Source organism: Phoenix dactylifera, chromosome 18 (assembly GCF_051530095.1).
Source record: "Phoenix dactylifera cultivar Ajwa chromosome 18, Ajwa_hap1_PhDact_Kaust_v1.1, whole genome shotgun sequence".
Taxonomy (NCBI): domain Eukaryota; kingdom Viridiplantae; phylum Streptophyta; class Magnoliopsida; order Arecales; family Arecaceae; genus Phoenix; species Phoenix dactylifera.
Window position 1 is genome coordinate 8,986,028 of NC_143207.1, and position 20,462 is coordinate 9,006,489.

A 20,462-nucleotide genomic window follows, 5' to 3' on the forward strand; every position below is an offset into this window, starting at 1 on the left:
CTTATATGGCGCAAAAGATTCTCTGCTGACTCAGTGGACCTAGGGAGGAAAAATGAGGCCCTCCTCCAAATCTGTGCGGCCCGTGGAAAATGAAGCAGAGCATGGCTGACCAACTCCACCAACTTCGAGCAGTCTGCACACACCGAGGGAGTCTTGACTCCTCTCCTCGACAACATTCTCCCAGTCGACAGGCAATCTTAGGCCACCTTCTAGATGAACAAAGTCACTCAGGGGTGGACCCACCTCCCATAACCACCTGTAGGTCTGTTGAGCATACCTTGGCCCTCCCAGTGATCGTCCAGACTAATCTGTCCTCTGAAGCACCATAAGATAGCGAGATAGTTAGAATCCTCTAAGCCAACTGCTCCCCGAAGGCCTCCCTGATCAATGCCTCATCCCACTTGCCCTCCCCAGAAACGAGCAGGTCACAGACTCTAGAACCAGCCAGTCTCGTTGCATCAACCATCGTCGGCAATCGACTTAGCGGTTGCTCAGTCACCCACATGTCCTCTAGAACATCAACGGCTTGTCCATTGCCGATCACCCATCTGGTCACCGTGAGCACCGACGGAGCATGTTAGCAGATCTCCCTCCATATGAAGGAGCAATGGTGCCCTGCCTAGAAGCAAGTCGCCATCACCTGCACTCCATACTTGGCGCTTAGCAGTGCGCTCCACAAGTTTTCCAACTCCACAATTTGCATGGCGATATCTCAATAGAAAGGAGCTCGGTATTACAACTCAAGGGTTGAGGTTATGCTCTTCCGACCTAGCGACCTCGTCTTGAAAAAGATCGAAGCATCACAACCAGAGAAACTTGAAAAGCTGAGCCCAAATTGCCAAATTGGAAAGGCCCATACTGAGTAGCCGAAGCAATACGACTAGGAACGTATAGGCTGGAGGATCTTGACAGCACTCTAATCCCACACTTGGAACTCCAAAAACCTTCGTATCTATCACTAGTAAGGTTCATTGTATACTGAGCTTATTTCTAATAAAGACCTTCTTGTTATGTTTCTATCTTTTAGATTGGACAATTATGATAAGCATATTTGACTTGGATAAAATAAGGAATACCTCAGAAATGCCTGAGCCCCGACCTAAGACTTCCAAGGTCAACGATAGTTCGGTAACAAAACCAACTATTTTGGTGGAGATACCTCGGACCTGTCCGGGACCTCCTTAAGCCTAGCTTGCTCGGAATTCGAAGTAAATCTGGAGACAAACTCTAGAAAATCAACTGAGGAGCCTAAGATTGGCTAGAAATCCTTGCCGATCATCTGGTCGTAATTATCAGAAAATCAACCGACCCTAAGATTGGCTGGAAATTCTTGTCGATCCTCTGATCAGAATTATCGTAAAATCAATTGAGGAGCCTAATGGCTGAAAATCCTTGCCGATCCTCTGGTTGGAATTATCAAAAAATCATTCGAGGAGCTCAAGATTCGTTAAAAGTCGTCGTCAATCCTCTAGTCGGGATTAAGCTAAAAAAAGGCACCAAAAGAAAGTTCGGTACAATGAACCGGACTCAGATGAAGAAAATAAATCATGCAAGAATGAACTAAAGATGGGTACTTGGAAAAAATTTTACTTTCATTACTTTTAAGTTTATACATCAACCTCAGAAAAAATGGAGCAAAAGCAAAGTACATTAAGCTCCATCTATTTGAGCAAAAAGAAACAAAAGAAAAAAGAAAAAAAAGACTTTATTCTTTGAGCCGCTGTCTTCATCGTTGCCGTCTTCATCATCGTCGTCTTCATCGCCGAGGTCAGGTTGAAGGTCGAAGAAATCCATCCTCGAGAAGAGCCGATGTGCTTGAGCTTAGCACTCTTCAAAGCACTTCGCGAATGCATCGGTCGCATTCTCAACGGACCATATTTGAACCGATCCGAGGAGAGATACTCCTCGGCTTGGACGACAAGCTCCTCTCCTGCTCGGCCCGAGCAAGTTTCATAGAAAGCTCCAGAACCTTCTGTTCGGCAGCTAGGAAGGCCTCCCTAATCGTGGACAAACGGTTGTCAGAGTTCATCACCTGGCTCCGCGCGGCTGAGGCTTTAGCTTTCGCCTACTTGATCTTATACTTGGCCTTCCTTGCTCGCTCCTCGGCCTGCCGAGCCCACTCCTCGATTGGCTCTCGCTTCATCTCGAGCTCCGAGCCATGCCTCTTGAGTGCCAGGATCGACTTGTACATGTAGCTGACCTCATGAGCATGCTGAAAAGAAGAAGAATTAGTGACCGAAGTCAAAGTGAATGACTTGGCAAAAGTTCACAAATTAAAAACTTGCCCAGATGACCGAGAAGAAGGCCCCATCGATCAGGTCATTGACGGTGAAGGAGCACATGAGCTTCTTGTTGTCCCCAAGTTGGATAGTTTAGACCACCTCCCTAGCCACCCCGAAGTTTGTCAAAGCTGAAACGGTCTCTTGGATCGACCACCTCTTGATGTAGGTCCTGGAAGCGCAGGCTAAGGTTGAAGGGTCGTTCTCAGCTGAGGAGGGCGAACTCGGATAGGACCGAACCATGGCATGAGCTCGGAGGATGACAGACGTGAAGACGCGGCAGCGGCAGACGGGTGGGCGAGGACGACCCCTTCGGAGGGGCCGACCTAATTGGAGATACAATTTCAACCTCAAGGTCGAGCTCCACATTTTGCTCCCAAGATACGAGCACTCGAGGGAGACCTCTGGAACCGAGTCCTTAGCAGCTTCGGCGACAGGGGCCGAGGAGGATTCTCCCCTCAACTTCTTTCTTTGGGGGGCTTCACCCCTGAAAACTGTGGCTGACCTCTTGCGCATCTTCTTGCGGATCAGCGCCAGGTCAGTCTTCATCACTGCAATAGTTGCAAGGCCAAAGACAAAGGCAAGAATCCCAAAGAGAAAAGATAGAACAATTTCTAAAGAAGTTTACCCTGGGGTCAGCTGGGCTCAGACCGATGTTGATCAACATTCCTCTTGGACAACAATGTTAGATGTATGCCCTAGAAGCCAATTTGGCTGACACATTGTTGATTCTAGGGACATAATTTTGTACTTGACTGTTTATTATTGAATAAATAAAAGGCATCTTTTCATTCATATTATTTATGTGTCTATGAATCGTCCAAGAAATTAATAAGATGATGATACATATTCTCAAGAGTTGAGAATTTGAGCCATGTATCATTGGTGATTAATTTCTAAATGCTCCTGATCAATGGATCATCACGAGGACGGTAATCGATCCGATCAGTGCACAGATCACTTTCCTTCTGGATGGACGAGACTTGAGTCCACAGTGTAGGGACACTGAAGTGATAGTGCAGGTGCTTGTTAGAGAACAAGGGTACTGAGCGTGACCAAGACAAGAAGTCACTTGGATGTCTATCCACTCGTCAGTGACTTGCTTGATGTTGTAGTAGTGTGACTGGTCCTTTGACCTGCGGTGCTTCGGCTACTCACAGTGAGGTTATTGTAGTTTGACTGCACACATACATGGTCTCTAGCCATATGGGTCCATGCAGTGTAGATTGGCTGCAGTAAGTTCACTGTAGGAGTAGGGTATGCGCCTATAAGGAATCTATCGACCTTGATAGAAGAGGAGTGATCCTATGTGATTTGTTAGACTGAGTTCTAAGACCTTGGCCAGGGCAGTAATATAAAGTGGAAAAAGAGTTTTCCACTATCGAACTCAAGTCGAATAAATCTTGACATATGACAGACGATGGGGTTTGACGAGTTGTCCATGACCTCCGTCCTGTAGGGATCCACGATAGTAGGACTGTATCACATGATAACTGCACCTAGAGGTTCATCATTCCATTCTGCTGGGTAGCCACTACATGCTGCTAGGTGTCACTGGTGGATGGTGAGACTCACAGGGATTATCTCGATGATCGATAAACCCTAATGAGTTGAGTTGGAATCGTTCCAACCCATTGAAAGGAGTTTTCAATGATATTGTGATAGAGATCGCAATATATCTCACTACCAGTCAGAGTAGAACCTATGGGGTCACACACACACTAGAAGTATTGACCGATCCGATGGTTGAAAAGTGATTATGAATCACAAATAATCAATTCGATTGATAAGAAGCTGAAGAAGGAACAAAGGGAATTAATTAATTGGACTTAAACACAAATCCTACTTCGGGTAGGATTCCTAGAGTCCTAATTGGATTAGGACTGGGAATCCTAGTTCGAGTAGGACTGAAATTCCTACTTGAAATAGGATTCCTACAATCCTAATGAGATTAGGAATTTTGAATTAAAATCGGATTCCTACTTGGAGTAGGATTCCTAGAGTCCTAATCGGATTAGGACTTCGAATTCAAATATAGTCCTAATTGGATTAGGACTAAAATTAAATATGTCCTAATTTGGATTAGGATTCCTTAAGTCCTAATTAATTATTAATCTAATGAATCAACATGACTCCTAATTGGATTAGGATTGAAGAGTTCAATTGAGTCATGGTTCATTCAAGTCCTAATTGGATTAGGACTAGCATAGATTAAACCCGATTGATTCATGATTTGGTTAATCCTAATTAGATTAGGACTAAACCATGAGAAGGGCACCTAATCCTCTTTGGAAGAGGATTGGGTTAACCAAGTAAGAGGGGCATAAGCCCCTCTCATCCTTGATTAGGTGCGGCATGAAGAGAGGGGGCCGGCGCCCCCTCTTGGAAAGTATTCAAGGGCTCCTAACTTGTTGGAGCCCTTCATCCTTATTAAAGGAGGACTAGGGCCGGCGCCCTAGTTGAAGCTTTTCTCCTCCTCCAAGCCGTGGCCATCCCTCATCCTCCCTTGTTTCAGCCGCAAGCAAGAGAGAAGGCAAAAGAAAGGGTGGCGGCCTCCTTCCCCTCTCTTCCTCCATCCAACGCAGGGAGATAGAAAGAAGGCTGCAGGGGCTTGAATCTTCTTCCTCTTCTTCATCCTTCTTCTTCCTCCTCTCAAGTACAATCAAGGGTTGATTGAAAGAGAGGAGATCAGCCATCAAAAGAAGTCTTTGCAAGGGAGCTAGCACTCCGGGAAGACAAGAAAGATTTGATCGGTCCTCTACTTCGTGTGGATACCCGTAGAGGCCGGACGTTTGAACGGCTTCAAGCGAACCCTCTACCGAAAACCACGAAGTCAGATTTGCGGTGATCATCTACCCGCGCAAGGTGAAGATCTGATCTTCCTAATGGTTTTAAAAGTTTTAATTCTTACCTAATTACGAAAGGTCTCGAAACAACGTTCATGCGATGAACGTTGATCCCGCACATGCCCCCTTTCCGCTGCCATCTGATTTTTGTTTTGAAATATCAGCGGCATGGGCGGGTTCACAACAGTGATATCAGAGCCTAGGCTACGTAGATTAAGGTAAGAATTAAATATCTAAAGGCTTATTAGATCTAAAAATTGAATGATCATGCATGCTGAAAATTTCTGCATGCAGATTTTTCAGGGGTGCTGATTTTTGCATGCTGATTTTTATGTGATAAAATGATGATTCTAATTGCGTTGTTAATGAGATTACAAAGTTTAGAATCATGATTAGCATGATCAGCAACCTATGTCATGACATAATCAGTTAGTTTTCAGATCTGAAAATTATAATTGTTGCATATGGTGATGATCATAGGATTCAAACCCTTTTGGTATCAAATGTAAATGACCTGCGATGTGATCTGCGATGTCATGTAATTTTTCAGATGCTTGCATGCATCTTATTTGATGTTTTGAGAGGCCTGCGTGCCTCCTAAAAGGAGATGTAATTTATTTTTATTTTTATTTTACATTTGGTTGTATTTCTGTGATGTGATGTACGTCAACGATCAAGTCGAAGACGATGCATGAGATGAACAGGGGTCTAAGCGGTTGATGGCGATTGGATCAAGAGTTGGTCAAGGATCGAATCAAGGAGGCTTGGAACCAATTCAAGAGTTGAAGACCAGTTGATCGATTGACGTGCATGTGCTTGTAATACGACCTAACTAGAATCCATGATCATCACCTATTTAAAGTTTAGCTTTATTTGATGCTGCGATTATAACTGCCTGTGATGTGCCGTTTGCATGTGATGTGAATGCGAGTCGGGTAGATAGGTTTACATGTGATGTAGCAAACCCAATTGAGACCTAAATCAAAACCTCCTCAATCAAGTCGAGAGTGAACCGACATGAGCGAGTCATATTAGATTAATTGATCTAATTGGTGTCTAGGAAAGCATAAAAGGTGGTTACTTAATTAGGACCTTAGTCTCTGAGTAAGGGGAGCCTCCCACCTGCTTACCTGGCCAATTGTTCGATTACCTCTTATGAAGGGCTCAAGTTGCAAACACTAAGACCTGATTAACCAATATTAAGTCAATAGGTCTTCCACTGTAGTAGAGCTGCTAAGGCCTTTCTGATGTTGATTTGTCTCGGCTGGACACAGTGGTCAAGTTGCATCGGGGGGCTGGACCTCTCTATAGACATGAGATGTTGTAGGGTAAAGGTGGGGTTGGGCACCAATAACTGTTAGGTGAGGACCCAATGACAACTTTATTCCTACGGTTATACGGTGGGTCTGACTTAACTAAGAAATGGGACCAATAACTGTTAGGTGAGGTCTTCATGGCTTAGAGACCAAGTTACACTGCACCATGCTTGAGAAGCATTGTACAAGAGTTGTACACTCATCCATCTATGTGTCACCAATAACTGTTAGGTGAGGTGGCATGTAAATCGGTGGGGCCGCAGTACCCACTAGAAACCCTAGTCGTGTGGGATTTCCGTTTTCCTACCAGGGGAGTGTGAGGGATTCGAGAAAATAGTGGGAGTTACATTTGTTCTAAAAGACCTTAGAACAGATTAGGATCAAGTACAAAAGTCTAACTAGAATCTTTACTCTCTGCAGATACAATGTCAGCTTCAAACCCTTTGACTCGTATTCTTGAGACCAACCGACTGACCGGAACCAATTACAAAGACTGGCTTAGAAATCTCAAAATTGTTTTGGACTGTGAGAAAATAGGCTACATACTCGATTCAGATATCCCCACACTACCAACACGTCCTACTGATGTTCAGCGTGAGATGCATAAAAAGTGGTTGGATGATGACATTAGAGTAAAATGCTATATGATGGCATCCATGTCAAATGAACTCCAATGCCAGCATGAAAATATGAAGACTGCTAGGGACATACTGGCACACCTGCAAGAGTTGTATGGTGAGCAGAGTCGCACAGCTCGTTTTGAAGTGTCCAAGAGGCTTTTCAAAACAAAGATGCGCGAGGGGCAGTCTGTCCATGATCACGGTCTGACTATGATCAAGGATCTGGAGGAGCTTGAGAAGCTCGGTATGGACATGCACAAGGAATTACAAGTGGATTTGATCCTACAGTCACTTCCTGATTCATTTGGTCAGTTTATAGTAAACTACCACATGAATAAGATTGAATGCACTAAGACTGAACTAATCAACATGTTGGTAACTGCTGAGGGAGCCTTGAAAGGTTCAAGGGGTAATGTCCTTGCTGCTGAGTTGACTTCTGGTTCCAAGAGAAAGTCTACTTGGAAGAAAAAGAAGCCTGCTAAGAAGCAGAAGAAAGACAAGAAGCCAAAGAAGGAAGTTCAAAAGAAAAAGGCTAACGACAAAGGAAAATGTTTCCACTGCAATGTCGAAGGCCACTGGAAGAGAAACTGTACTTCATACCTCGAGAGCCTGAAGAACAAGAAAGGTGACACGCCTTCAGAAGGTATAGACTTGCTCATAATTGAAACTAATCTAACGGTTTCTTCTACTTCTAGTTGGGTTATAGATTCTGGTTCTAGTGCTCATTTGTGCACTACCATGCAGGGTCTAAAGGAAAGTAGAAGGCTGGCGGAAGGTGCGGTAACCCTTCGGGTTGGCAACGGGGCAAAAGTTGCTGCTGTGGCTGTGGGCACCTACCATCTGCGACTACCGTCTGGATTTAGTTTATTACTTAGAGACTGCTATTGTGTACCTGCTGCTAGCAGAAATTTGATTTCTGTTTCATGTCTAGCACAGGAAGGTCATGTTTTTACTTTTGACAAAGACTGCTGTTCTATTTATTTAAGAAATAAAATAGTCGCACGTGGTTTCATGATCGACAGTCTCTATCATTTACATATGGATGTATCTGTGAATATTACCGAGCAAGAAGTGAGTGCCAAAGGATCCAAAAGATCTAGAGATGAGATAAACCAAAGATATTTGTGGCACCTCAGACTTGGCCATATTGGAGAGGATAGGATGAACAAAATGGATAAAGATGGGCTTCTCGGCTCATTGACTTCCGAGTCATATCCAGTTTGCGAGTCCTGTCTTCGAGGAAAAATGGCTAGACTGCCCTTTGTAGGACATGGAGAGAGGACCACTGAAATACTTACCCTAGTACATACAGATGTATGTGGCCCATTCGATGTGCTAGCCAGGGGATGTTATTCTTACTTCATTACCTTTACCGATGATTATTCACGATATGGGTATGTGTATCTTATGAGACACAAGTCTGAATCTTTTGAAAAGTTCAAAGAGTTCAAGAATGAAGTAGAAAAACAAACCGGAAAATCTCTTAAGGCTCTTCGATCAGATCGAGGAGGAGAATACCTTAGTGGGGAATTCCGGGACTATCTCAAAGAAAACGGCATAGTCTCACAATGGACACCTCCGGGTACACCTCAACTCAACGGGGTGTCAGAGAGGAGGAATCGGACCCTGTTGGACATGGTCAGGTCCATGATGAGCTTTACTGATTTACCTATGTTCCTTTGGGGGGATGCCTTACTCACATCGATTTATTTATTGAATAGAGTTCCCTCTAAATCCGTTCCTACCACACCGTATGAGATATGGCATGGTAAGAAACCAAGTCTGGGTCATCTCAAGATTTGGGGATGTCCGGCCCACGTCAAGAGACTACAGGCGGACAAGTTAGAGGCTAGGACCATAAGTGCTCGTTTTATAGGATATCCTAAAGAGTCATTAGGATACAATTTTTACGTCTCAGAGGATCACAATGTGTTTGTGAGCCGTCATGCCATCTTCTTGGAAAATCAGTTTATCCTTGATAGAGGCAGTGGAAGAAAAATTGAGCTTGAAGAGAAAATCTCTGAAAAGCAACGAGTCATGGATCCTATAGAACCCATTCATAAAGAGCCAGTACACGATGTCCCTCGACCACCTCGTAGATCTAGTAGGGTCTCCCATCCTCCCGATAGATACTTAGGTATACTAGAAGAGGATATCGAGGAAATGTTCCTAGTGGAAGATAGGGATCACATACAGGATCCCAAAACCTACAACGAGGCGATATCTGATATCGATTCCGAGAAATGGCTGGAAGCCATGAAGTCAGAATTAGACTCCATGCATTCCAACCAAGTCTGGACCTTAGTAGACCCACCAGAAGGTATTGTACCTATTGGATGCAAATGGATCTATAAAAGGAAGATAGGTTCGGATGGAGAGGTAGAGACCTATAAGGCAAGGCTTGTGGCGAAAGGGTATAGTCAGCGCGAAGGCATTGACTATCAGAAGACCTTTTCACCTGTAGCCATGCTAAAATCCATCCGAACATTGCTTGCTATTGCAGCATTTCATAATTATGAAATCTGGCAGATAGATGTGAAAACTGCCTTCCTGAATGGACATCTTAATGAAGATATCTATATGGAACAGCCTTTGGGTTTCACTTCCAGTGATGGAGATCACAAGGTCTGCAAGCTGCAAAGGTCCATCTATGGACTAAAGCAAGCCTCTCGGAGTTGGAACACTCGTTTCGATGACGCAATCAAAACGTTTGATTTCATCAAAAACGAAGAGGAACCGTGTGTTTACAAAAAGGTTAGTGGGAGCGCTGTCGTATTTCTCGTATTGTACGTGGACGACATCCTACTAATAGGGAATGATATTCCCATGCTAACCTCGGTCAAGGTCTGGTTGTCAAAAGAATTCTCCATGAAAGACCTTGGGGAAGCATCCTATATTTTGGGAATAAAGGTCTATAGAGATAGATCTAAAAGGATGCTTGGCCTTTCACAGAAGATGTACATAAAGGAGGTGCTGAAGAGGTTCAGCATGGAAAACTCCAAGAGGGGTCTCTTACCCCTTAGGCATGGAATTCATCTCTCCAAGAAGATGTGCCCCAACACATCTGAAGAGATTCAACGCATGAGCAAGATTCCCTATGCATCGGCAATAGGAAGCCTCATGTATGCCATGCTGTGTACACGACCTGATATAGCTCTTGCTGTGAGTGTCACAAGCAGATATCAGTCGAATCCAGATGAAGAACACTGGACAGCTGTGAAGAATATTCTCAAGTACTTGAGAAGAACTAAAGATTTATTCTTGGTTTTTGGAGGATCATCAGAGTTAAAGGTAAAAGGGTACACAGATTCAGACTTCATGACTGATGTCGATGACAGAAAGTCAACATCTGGATATGTGTTCTTGTGCAATGGTGGTACGGTAAATTGGAAGAGTTCTAAACAACCGATCATTGCTGATTCTACTATGGAAGCTGAATACATCGCCGCCTCTGAAGCTGCTAAGGAAGGCTTCTGGTTCAAGAAATTCATTACAGAGTTGGACGTGATGACATCAGATGCCATAACACTCTACTGCGATAATAATGGCGCCATAGCCCTTGCTAAGGAGCCAAGGTCTCATCAGAAGTCTAAGCATATAGAGCGGCGCTTCCATCTCATACGCGACTATGTTGAGAAGAAATATGTAGAGGTGCAGAGAGTAGACTCCGCGGATAACGTGGCAGACCCGTTCACTAAGCAGCTGAGTCAGCAAAAGACTGAAGCCCACCTTGAGAAGATGGGCCTAAGATATATGACCAATTGGCTTTAGTGCAAGTGGGAGATTGTTAGATGTATGCCCTAGAAGCCAATTTGGCTGACACATTGTTGATTATAGGGACATAATTTTGTACTTGACTGTTTATTATTGAATAAATAAAAGGCATCTTTTCATTCATATTATTTATGTGTCTATGAATCGTCCAAGAAATTAATAAGATGATGATACATATTCTCAAGAGTTGAGAATTTGAGCCATGTATCATTGGTGATTAATTTCTAAATGCTCCTGATCAATGGATCATCACGAGGACGGTGATCGATCCGATCAGTGCACAGATCACTTTCCTTCTGGATGGACGAGACTTGAGTCCACAGTGTAGGGACACTGAAGTGATAGTGCAGGTGCTTGTTAGAGAACAAGGGTACTGAGCGTGACCAAGACAAGAAGTCACTTGGATGTCTATCCACTCGTCAGTGACTTGCTTGATGTTGTAGTAGTGTGACTGGTCCTTTGACCTGCGGTGCTTCGGCTACTCACAGTGAGGTTATTGTAGTTTGACTGCACACATACATGGTCTCTAGCCATATGGGTCCATGCAGTGTAGATTGGCTGCAGTAAGTTCACTGTAGGAGTAGGGTATGCGCCTATAAGGAATCTATCGACCTTGATAGAAGAGGAGTGATCCTATGTGATTTGTTAGACTGAGTTCTAAGACCTTGGCCAGGGCAGTAATATAAAGTAGAAAAAGAGTTTTCCACTATCGAACTCAAGTCGAATAAATCTTGACATATGACAGACGATGAGGTTTGACAAGTTGTCCATGACCTCCGTCCTGTAGGGATCCACGATAGTAGGACTGTATCACATGATAACTGCACCTAGAGGTTCATCATTCCATTCTGCTGGGTAGCCACTACATGCTGCTAGGTGTCACTGGTGGATGGTGAGACTCACAGGGATTATCTCGATGATCGATAAACCCTAATGAGTTGAGTTGGAATCGTTCCAACCCATTGAAAGGAGTTTTCAATGATATTGTGATAGAGATCGCAATATATCTCACTACCAGTCAGAGTAGAACCTATGGGGTTACACACACACTAGAAGTATTGACCGATCCGATGGTTGAAAAGTGATTATGAATCACAAATAATCAATTCGATTGATAAGAAGCTGAAGAAGGAACAAAGGGAATTAATTAATTGGACTTAAACACAAATCCTACTTCGGGTAGGATTCCTAGAGTCCTAATTGGATTAGGACTGGGAATCCTAGTTGGAGTAGGACTGGGATTCCTACTTGAAATAGGATTCCTACAATCCTAATGAGATTAGGAATTTTAAATTAAAATCGGATTCCTACTTGGAGTAGGATTTCTAGAGTCCTAATCGGATTAGGACTTCGGATTCAAATAGAGTCCTAATTGGATTAGGACTAAAATTAAATATGTCCTAATTTGGATTAGGATTCCTTAAGTCCTAATTAATTATTAATCTAATGAATTAACATGACTCCTAATTGGATTAGGATTGAAGAGTTCAATTGAGTCATGGTTCATTCAAGTCCTAATTGGATTAGGACTAGCATAGATTAAACCCAATTGATTCATGATTTGGTTAATCCTAATTAGATTAGGACTAAACCATGAGAAGGGCACCTAATCCTCTTTGGAAGAGGATTGGGTTAACCAAGTAAGAGGGGCATAAGCCCCTCTCATCCTTGATTAGGTGCGGCATGAAGAGAGGGGGCCGGCGCCCCCTCTTGGAAAGTATTCAAGGGCTCCTAACTTGTAGGAGCCCTTCATCCTTATTAAAGGAGGACTAGGGCCGGCGCCCTAGTTGAAGCTTTTCTCCTCCTCCAAGCCGTGGCCATCCCTCATCCTCCCTTGTTTCAGCCGCAAGCAAGAGAGAAGGCAAAAGAAAGGGTGGCGGCCTCCTTCCCCTCTCTTCCTCCATCCAATGCAGGGAGATAGAAAGAAGGCTGCAGGGGCTTGGATCTTCTTCCTCTTCTTCATCCTTCTTCTTCCTCCTCTCAAGTACAATCAAGGGTTGATTGAAAGAGAGGAGATCAGCCATCAAAAGAAGTCTTTGCAAGGGAGCTAGCACCCCGGGAAGACAAGAAAGATTTGATCGGTCCTCTACTTCGTGTGGATACCCGTAGAGGCCGGACGTTTGAACGGCTTCAAGCGAACCCTCTTCCGAAACCCACGAATTCAGATTTGCGGTGATCATCTACCCGCGCAAGGTGAAGATCTGATCTTCCTAATGATTTTAAAAGTTTTAATTCTTACCTAATTACAAAAGGTCTCGAAATAACGTTCATGCGATGAACGTTGATCCCGCACATGCCCCCTTTCCGCTGCCATCTGATTTTTGTTTTGAAATATCAGCGGCATGGGCGGGTTCCCAACAAACAATTCTTACAATGCAGAAATTTTGGATTGAGATTTAAGAAGAGCGTCCAAGGACCCTTCATTGCCAGACAACCTCAGGGTTCGATTCAAAGATTTTTGAGGTGCCTTCCACAGGATTTCAAACCGCCATGGCTGCTCGGAGAAAACAAAGAGGAACCTCCTTTTCCATCCATGAATGGAAGAGGGAGTATTTCGGATCAACTGGTGGCCCTTCTAAGAATAAAAGTACCACGGGTTGCTGTTCCAAGGATGCCTCTTCAGAGTGAAGCATCCTCGGAAGAGGGAACTTGAGGCCCGGATGTTCAAGAAAAGACAAAAAGAAAGAAAAATGACGTAGATTCGCCAGGAGTTCGAAACTAGCTGGGTTTGGACGAGGCTGTAAACCCTCATAATTGGACAAAGAAGGGATGAAGAGGTAATCTCAACCCATCCCTGAGAGTTTCCTCATACAGGACAAGTCGAGAGGGAGAAGGACTTGTTACCTGGTCATCAGGACCGACAAGTTTAAAGGTGAACTTAGGAGGTATGAAGTGTTGAGTTTGGATAAGGTCTATTTCCTCTTGGATGAGGATGGACACCTTATAGTCTGGTCCAAAGCGGACCTCGGGCTCCGCCTGACCTGGAGGTGAGGACTGCTAAGCTCAGGGAGAATGGTTGAACGACCAACTCCCTGCCGAGGCGTTGACCTCGGCATCACTCATGCTAGCGAAAAAAGGGAAGAGAAAAGATGAAGGAGAAATCAAAGGAAGGAATTCGAGCAACCAAGAGTGGGTACCCACCGAAAAATGGAGGAGCACGGAGGACACCGAAGCCAAAGAAGAGAAGCCTCGTCGGAGCGCCACCTGAGAGCTTGCGCACTCATGCACTCAGGAAGATCTGCAAATGAAGCAAGGGTGCTAACTGAGGGAGGGAGTTACTCTTATATAGAGGCACAGACGACCCTGATCAAAGCAACAGTTTGACTACTCGAGCAGATTCAGCCACGTGTTAAATTGAGATATGACGTAAGCGATTCACCAGAATTGCTGCATAAACGACGCCTTGGGATAATCCCGGAATAATAGCTCCTCGGGATAGCTTACAATATGGTGACGATTCGGAAAGATCAACTGGCACATTAATGCTCTCTTTTAGAAGCTTTGCCCTCGATCGAGATGATGATATGACTTCCGATGCTCGAACTAAAATGCAGCTCGGTCTCGAAAGTGGAGGGCAAGTGATGAAAAAAATGTTGGACATATCGACCTCAGATTAGGCCGACTTTCTTGACCTCAGTATAAACCGAGGTGAACAATATTTTGATCTTAGATTAGGCTGACCATCTTGACTTCGGTGTAAACCGAGGTGAACAACTTTGGTGATAACCGAGGAGCTAATCGGCACGTGCCGATAAAGACCGACAGTTTTAGCAGCCAACAATCATGACAATACTATAGTCGCCGCATGATCAGTGTCGTATGCCGCCCAAGCTGAATGATTTCCACGCTGTAAATGTACAACTAGTCATTAACACACGTCACATCAAATCATGTAATGACAAAATAGACTATCCTATATACAAGGGTAGTTTAGGGGCCCTCATATATATGATATTCACTCAGAGAGAACTTCACTCTGCTAAATTTTTTTTTTCTTCCACAATATTGCCTTTCTATTCTAACTTAGGCATCGAAGAGTTCTCCGCCGGAAACTCTCCGACAAGCAAACTTCTTGTAGGCCGTCTCCAGAGGAGATCAACTTCTCAACACCTCGGCTGCCTTGTTTAGCTCGATTCTCGTCGATTTCAAGATCAGCCGAGCTGCGCTCTGACCTCGGTCCGGAATTCCGTGGCAACATATGGTATCTAAGCTCTCTTGCTTCTCTATCATAGCATCCAGAGCACTCCTCTTGGGACAATTTCTAGTCTAATGTGAACCATTCCATGGGAAGCAGTTACCTCCGGGCTTCTTCTCTTGGACCACCTTCTCTGCCTTTGGGGCTTTCCTCCACCCTTGAGGTGCCCAACCTTAGAGTGGTCTTCCCCCGCGTAGTGAGATGATTTTGGCTATTGCCCCCCAACTCTTGGCATAATCACCTTCGGACTCTTTGGTTTGAAAGACTCGAGCCCTTCGAACTCCACCAAGGAGCAATTAAACTATCTTTCATGCCACGCCTATGCAGCTCGATTGCTGCCCATGGTTTAAGATCATTCAAGATAGTGAAGAACTGGAAACTTTTGGTCAAGAAATACAAGTACTGTGGTTCCATCTAGGCCAAAAAACTGATATCTTATAAATAGGATTTATCAATCAAGATGCCAGTAAACAGGTCAAATAGAATGTTGGAAAACTAAATTGTTTCTCATCCCAGCTAGCACTATGATATCATGTCGGGAGATAAATAGAGATATATTGGTTTAAACCAGCCAAGATAACCTGGCGGAGATGAAAATCTCGCACCAGCTAAACAAGTTGGACTTTCTTTAATCAAAATATATAATTAAAGAAATAAAATTTGTTGAAGATGCATATCAACCCAATCAAGGCCTATTTTTCATCGATAGCTGTCTTAATCTGATCCTAATTATTTATAGAATTATCCTCCTAGGAGGTCTCAATCTCTCCTTTTCCATGGTTTTAGGGTCACTTTCAAGTTACTCAAGAGGACGTAAATGCCTAAAAATATGACTAACAAACAAGTCTCCACGGATGAACTGATTGTCTAATACTCACAGCTCAGTCCTTATAAATTATTCCCTAGCATTATGTAACTTGTGCCATAAACTTTATACCTACTTTGCCAAGCATCCTAAAACTGAGATTTCCTCGGACGTGCCGCTGCTAAAGTTGCCTTGTGACAAGATTTCACTTACAATATTCACACTAACCAGTTAGGACCATGGAGAGGTCTTGTAGGTTCACATTTTTGGTCATTTAGTATATTTGTGGAATCATAAATGGTGAATTGACAAGTGGGGCCTCTAAACATTGAATAATAGATGGAGTGAGCCTTTCAGGCCAAGCATGTCTTTCGTGAAGCTAATGAAATTGTGGATTGGGTGGCCAGCTATACGGATAGTACCGTGTGAACTGGGGATGAGGAGCTGCCTCTGGCACTTGGAGATATTCTATTTTCTGACTTTATTGTATGTATTCATACTCGTCAGACATGAATCGCTCGTTTTAGCAACAAAAAAAAAAAAAACCTAGATAAATTGCATGATAGAGTGAAACTAAACAAGTACCAGCTGGCTTTTCCATTTTGGATCAGATTGAGAAGAAGGCAGCAAAGCTTTCGAGGGTCCCTGTTTGGAAAGGGCTCCTAAAAATAATTGCTCATGCCATACATCAAAGAGGTAAGAGAGGTTTGCGACAGCTGTCAAGCGACCAAAGGGCCGTCCTTTTCACCCCAGGGTCACCCTCTCTCCGATAATAGGTGGACGCGTGTCAGTAGCTAGAGTGTCGTAATGCGTGAAAGGGGCCAACCGAAGCCACACCTAACATGCTGCACCCAGGGAATGGAGCCGAGCATTGGCCTGCCCACGTCTACTATGGATAGGGTTTGTCCCCCATGGGCTCATAGAGTGGTCCAACCATTTTCCTGGACCGTTTGATCTATGATGGCAGTCGTTGGCAATAGAAAGAGAGAGAGAACATATAAATATACATGTGACGAGGTCGAGATTCCTAGCCCATACGGTGACGTTGTCTCGTTGGAAAACAAAGGCTAAATTTGGTGACAGAGATGACGGCATGGCTGCCGATTATTTTTCCTCTTCTTTCCACCGGAAGAGGGGATTTCCGGCGGACTTCAATGCAAGAGCTCAGCAATCATACATGGACCGGCAACCTCCGGAGGCCAATCAGGGAGGCAAAGGGCTCGTCAGCCCCTTGTTTTTCAGAAAATACGAGCAGACAGGAGGACGTGGGCTGAGTAGTTTTCGAAAGTGACCTAAGCTTTGGATTTGTATAAGCTACAGGCCAAGCAGACTTAGCTCAGCTGATTAGCGTCTATCTTTTTCCCGTGGAAGATCCTGGATCCATCATTTCAAAACCGAAGGCCGAAGGCTAGTGACGATGGGTGGTGGGCCTGACAGCGGCCTGGTTTGCTTCCCGTACGAGGGTCCAGAGCTATGATGGCTCCGCCTTCCAGATGTTGGGCACACGAGGAAGCAAAAGAGATGGGTAGGGCTGGGGGTTGGGGGGTCGCTGCTTTCCCAAAAGTAGATATCATAATTGCAATAATTACTACTCCGTCATCGGTGTTAGGGGCTATTACTGTTTGTCATTATTAGAAGGACCCTGGATTGCTTTATTCATGGCCAAGGATGATTCATGCCTTCACACTCCAATAAAGGGTCCCCACTTTTAAAAGGGAAGCGTGTAGCCTTCGTGAAAGCTTCAGGGTTTCTTCTCAGTAACAACATTCGTGAACCCAAATTAAAAAAGATGGCGCAACGACTGTGGTGGGGAGGGAGGGGATGTCGCCATCTTGGAGGCAGGACCAGGGGCTTTTTGGCGCATGTTAGATCCTAAAGGGAACGCAGAGGCTAACGTGCGCTTCAGATCCCGAGAGGGAGAAGGATAAGGACGGCGCGCTTTGGCATAACGGGCTCTGAGATGCCAGCTTGCGAAGCCTGGGAAGTTTCGAGAGAGGGGTACTTCCGTCAATTTATCAATTCGCTTCGGACCATGGAAGCAACGTTCACGGTGCTCGAGAGCGTGCCGTCATCAAACCCGCGTTCCGTTTTTTTTTTTTTTTCCAATATTATACTTTATCGAGATCTAAAAACAATTATTAAAAAAAAGGAGGAGGACATAAAAGGGGAGGAGAGAAACCTTTATTCCATCGCTTGTCATCGCTGTTTCCCTTTAAGAAACCGCCGCTGCCGAAGCTTGTTCAGTTGGAACAACATGAACAAAAATAAATTATTAATTAATTAAAGCTGAGAAATGAAATGAAATAAAATTACTATAAACGCGTACCAGATGCTGGTCGGCCGGGGCGCCCAAATTAGATATTTACAAAAGATATGTTACTCTATGATAATATCATATTAATCAAGGGGAGTTTCTCTTCTCACAAGCCCACAAAAGGGCGCCAAACCAAAAAAAAAAAAAAAAGAGGAATTTTTCCGGTTTTATCTATTTTTCTCAGGAAGAAAAGCCAAAAATTCGAAGATCAGGGTTTCTCTTTGAGAACAGAAGCCAAACCGGTGACTACCTTCGCCCCACTATGAGCGGCCTTCGGCTTCACCGCCGGCGGCTGCCACGGCAACCCCGCCACCGTGACCTCCTCCGCTGCCGCCTCAGCGGTGGCTACTACTTCCTTGGCCACGATCGAATGGGCAGCGCCAGCGCCGCGGCCGCCGCTGTTGTCATTCTCCTTTCCATATTCCGACTCTCCTCTCGCTTGGACTTCTCCTTCGCCGTTGGATCGTTGTTCCCTGGTTTCTGAGGAGATGATCGGGGCCGTTCGCTCGTAGGAGGAGAGCCACTTGGCCCGCATGTACTCGGGCTTCCGCCACGGCGGAAAGTGGAGGCCCTTCTTCTTGAGGCTCTGCCGCGCCGCCTCGCAGACGACGGCGACGATCTGCTGCAGCCGGTCCTCCTTCCCGACGAAGATGCACGGGAGCGATTGCAGCACAGCCCGATAGCTCTTCGTCGACCGTGCGATCTCGAACTCCGATCGGAAGTCCACGTCCACCAGCAACCGCTCCCTGGTCACGATCACGTCCACGTACACGTATTCCCCTGCCGTCGAGTGCAACATAACGCCGTCAATCGATCGAACGAAAGAAAATATTTAAAAAGTTACGGCGATTTGGATCGAAGTCTACCGGCCGGAAAGGAGGTGGATTTCTCCCAGCGAGACTTGCAGACGGCGGCGTCGTAGCCGAGGGCGCGGAGGCCGTCGGCGACGGCCCTTCTGGAATCTTCTGTCCATTTTCCGCCGATCTTGGTATTCTCCACGATTCTCGACGCGTCCGCCAAGAGATTCCTCTCCGCCACACTCGTACAGAGCACCAAACCCTGGAGAGCATGTCGATCCCATAGAGATGAGTAACGATTTGGGGCTCAAAGAAATAGAGTGAGAAGCGATTGAAGATCGAGGTGTTCCTCCTACCTTGACGAACTCAGCGGCATCGGAGGTGGTGGGGATTATCGGAGGGGCGTCGCCTGTGACGGCAGGGAAGTCAGTGTCCACGTCAGGGCTGTCGTCGCAGTTACCATGGAAGCAGTTGCAGCGGTGGCGGCCGCAGCGGGACGGCTTCTCGCTGTTGTTGTCCTCCATGAAGCTCTGGACCATCTTGTCTAGGCACAACGAGCTCGGCTCCGAATCAACGGCCGCGGCGGCAAGCTTCTCGGCCGAAGATATCCTCCGCACGGCCGGGAATTGGAATTGCCGCTCGAAGAGCCGCTTCAGCCGTGATTTCGCCACCGGCTTGGCCCGCTCGCTCCTCAGAATGTCCATCGCATCGATCGGTTGGATCTTCATGGGAAACGGCATGGTTTCCCCAAAATCCAAGCACCCTCACTCCTTAATCTCTTTATCTCAACCCAAGCTAAAGAAATCGAGTAGAGATCACTACCGCTCCATTTCTAAAGTTCGGAAGCCAAAAATCCTCCCTTAAATGGAGCCAAAAATGGTGGAATTAACCCTACGAAAACGACTCCAGAGCACGAATTAACGCAACGACCAAGAAAACTCGGATGAAAGAAAAGGCCATCAGGAACTCATCAAATAAAGGGGAGGAAAAGAAGAAATCAAATGATCGCGACCGACGCCATTAATAACCCATCCCAGCTGCAATCGCCGCGCTCGACTTCCAAAGCAAAAAGAATGGAATAACTTCCCACCGCCATAAAGCGTGTCACTTTCGGAGTCCTCCGGTGGCCGTCCGGCGATACTACCGGCCGGAGAATTCGAATCTCCTGTTCATCTCTTCGGCCTTTTTTTCCCAACGAGGGCGATCGGACTAGTTGGGGTTTGGGGTTGCGAGGAAGCGAAATGGGGAGGGGGTTTTAAAGGGGAATTTGGGGAAGTGGAAGTGATGACTAGGACTCTGCTTGCCTACGTGGCACGATGACATGTCCAAGGTTAATCCTTAAGCGTCTCGAGGACTGGTAGCTCGGCTACGTGCCGAAGCCTCTGGGGATGGTTCCCATCTCCCACCACGGTCTCGCCGCGTGTCCCTCACCTGAGCCCATGGATTGAAATGCCCAATTTACCCTCGTTTCTTCTCGCTTATTACGTACTGCCGTGAACCTGGACGGTGCGGACAG

At 45.4% G+C, this 20,462-nt stretch overlaps 1 protein-coding gene across 1 annotated transcript; it reads right to left on the bottom strand.

Annotated features, from left to right (window-relative positions):
- Positions 1-18,129: 18,129 nt before the first annotated feature.
- LOC103695730 (uncharacterized) lies at positions 18,130-20,252 on the bottom strand. Its single transcript, XM_008777122.5, has 3 exons — positions 19,303-20,252; positions 19,016-19,208; positions 18,130-18,929 (listed from the first exon to the last, which is right to left on the bottom strand). The coding sequence occupies exons 1-3, from the start codon at positions 19,684-19,686 to the stop codon at positions 18,358-18,360; spliced, it is 1,149 nt and encodes a 382-aa protein (XP_008775344.1). The 5' UTR covers positions 19,687-20,252; the 3' UTR covers positions 18,130-18,357.
- Positions 20,253-20,462: the final 210 nt, after the last annotated feature.

Bases quoted from the DNA above. Each gene is read 5' to 3' on its own strand.
- LOC103695730 (XM_008777122.5), bottom strand. From the start codon at position 19,686: ATGCCGTTTCCCATGAAGATCCAACCGATCGATGCGATGGACATTCTG. The intron at 19,209-19,302 runs GTAGGAGGAACA...CATGCTCTCCAG, and splicing joins ATGCCGCTGAGTTCGTCAAG to GGTTTGGTGCTCTGTACGAG. The intron at 18,930-19,015 runs GTAGACTTCGAT...ACTCGACGGCAG, and splicing joins ATCCACCTCCTTTCCGGCCG to GGGAATACGTGTACGTGGAC.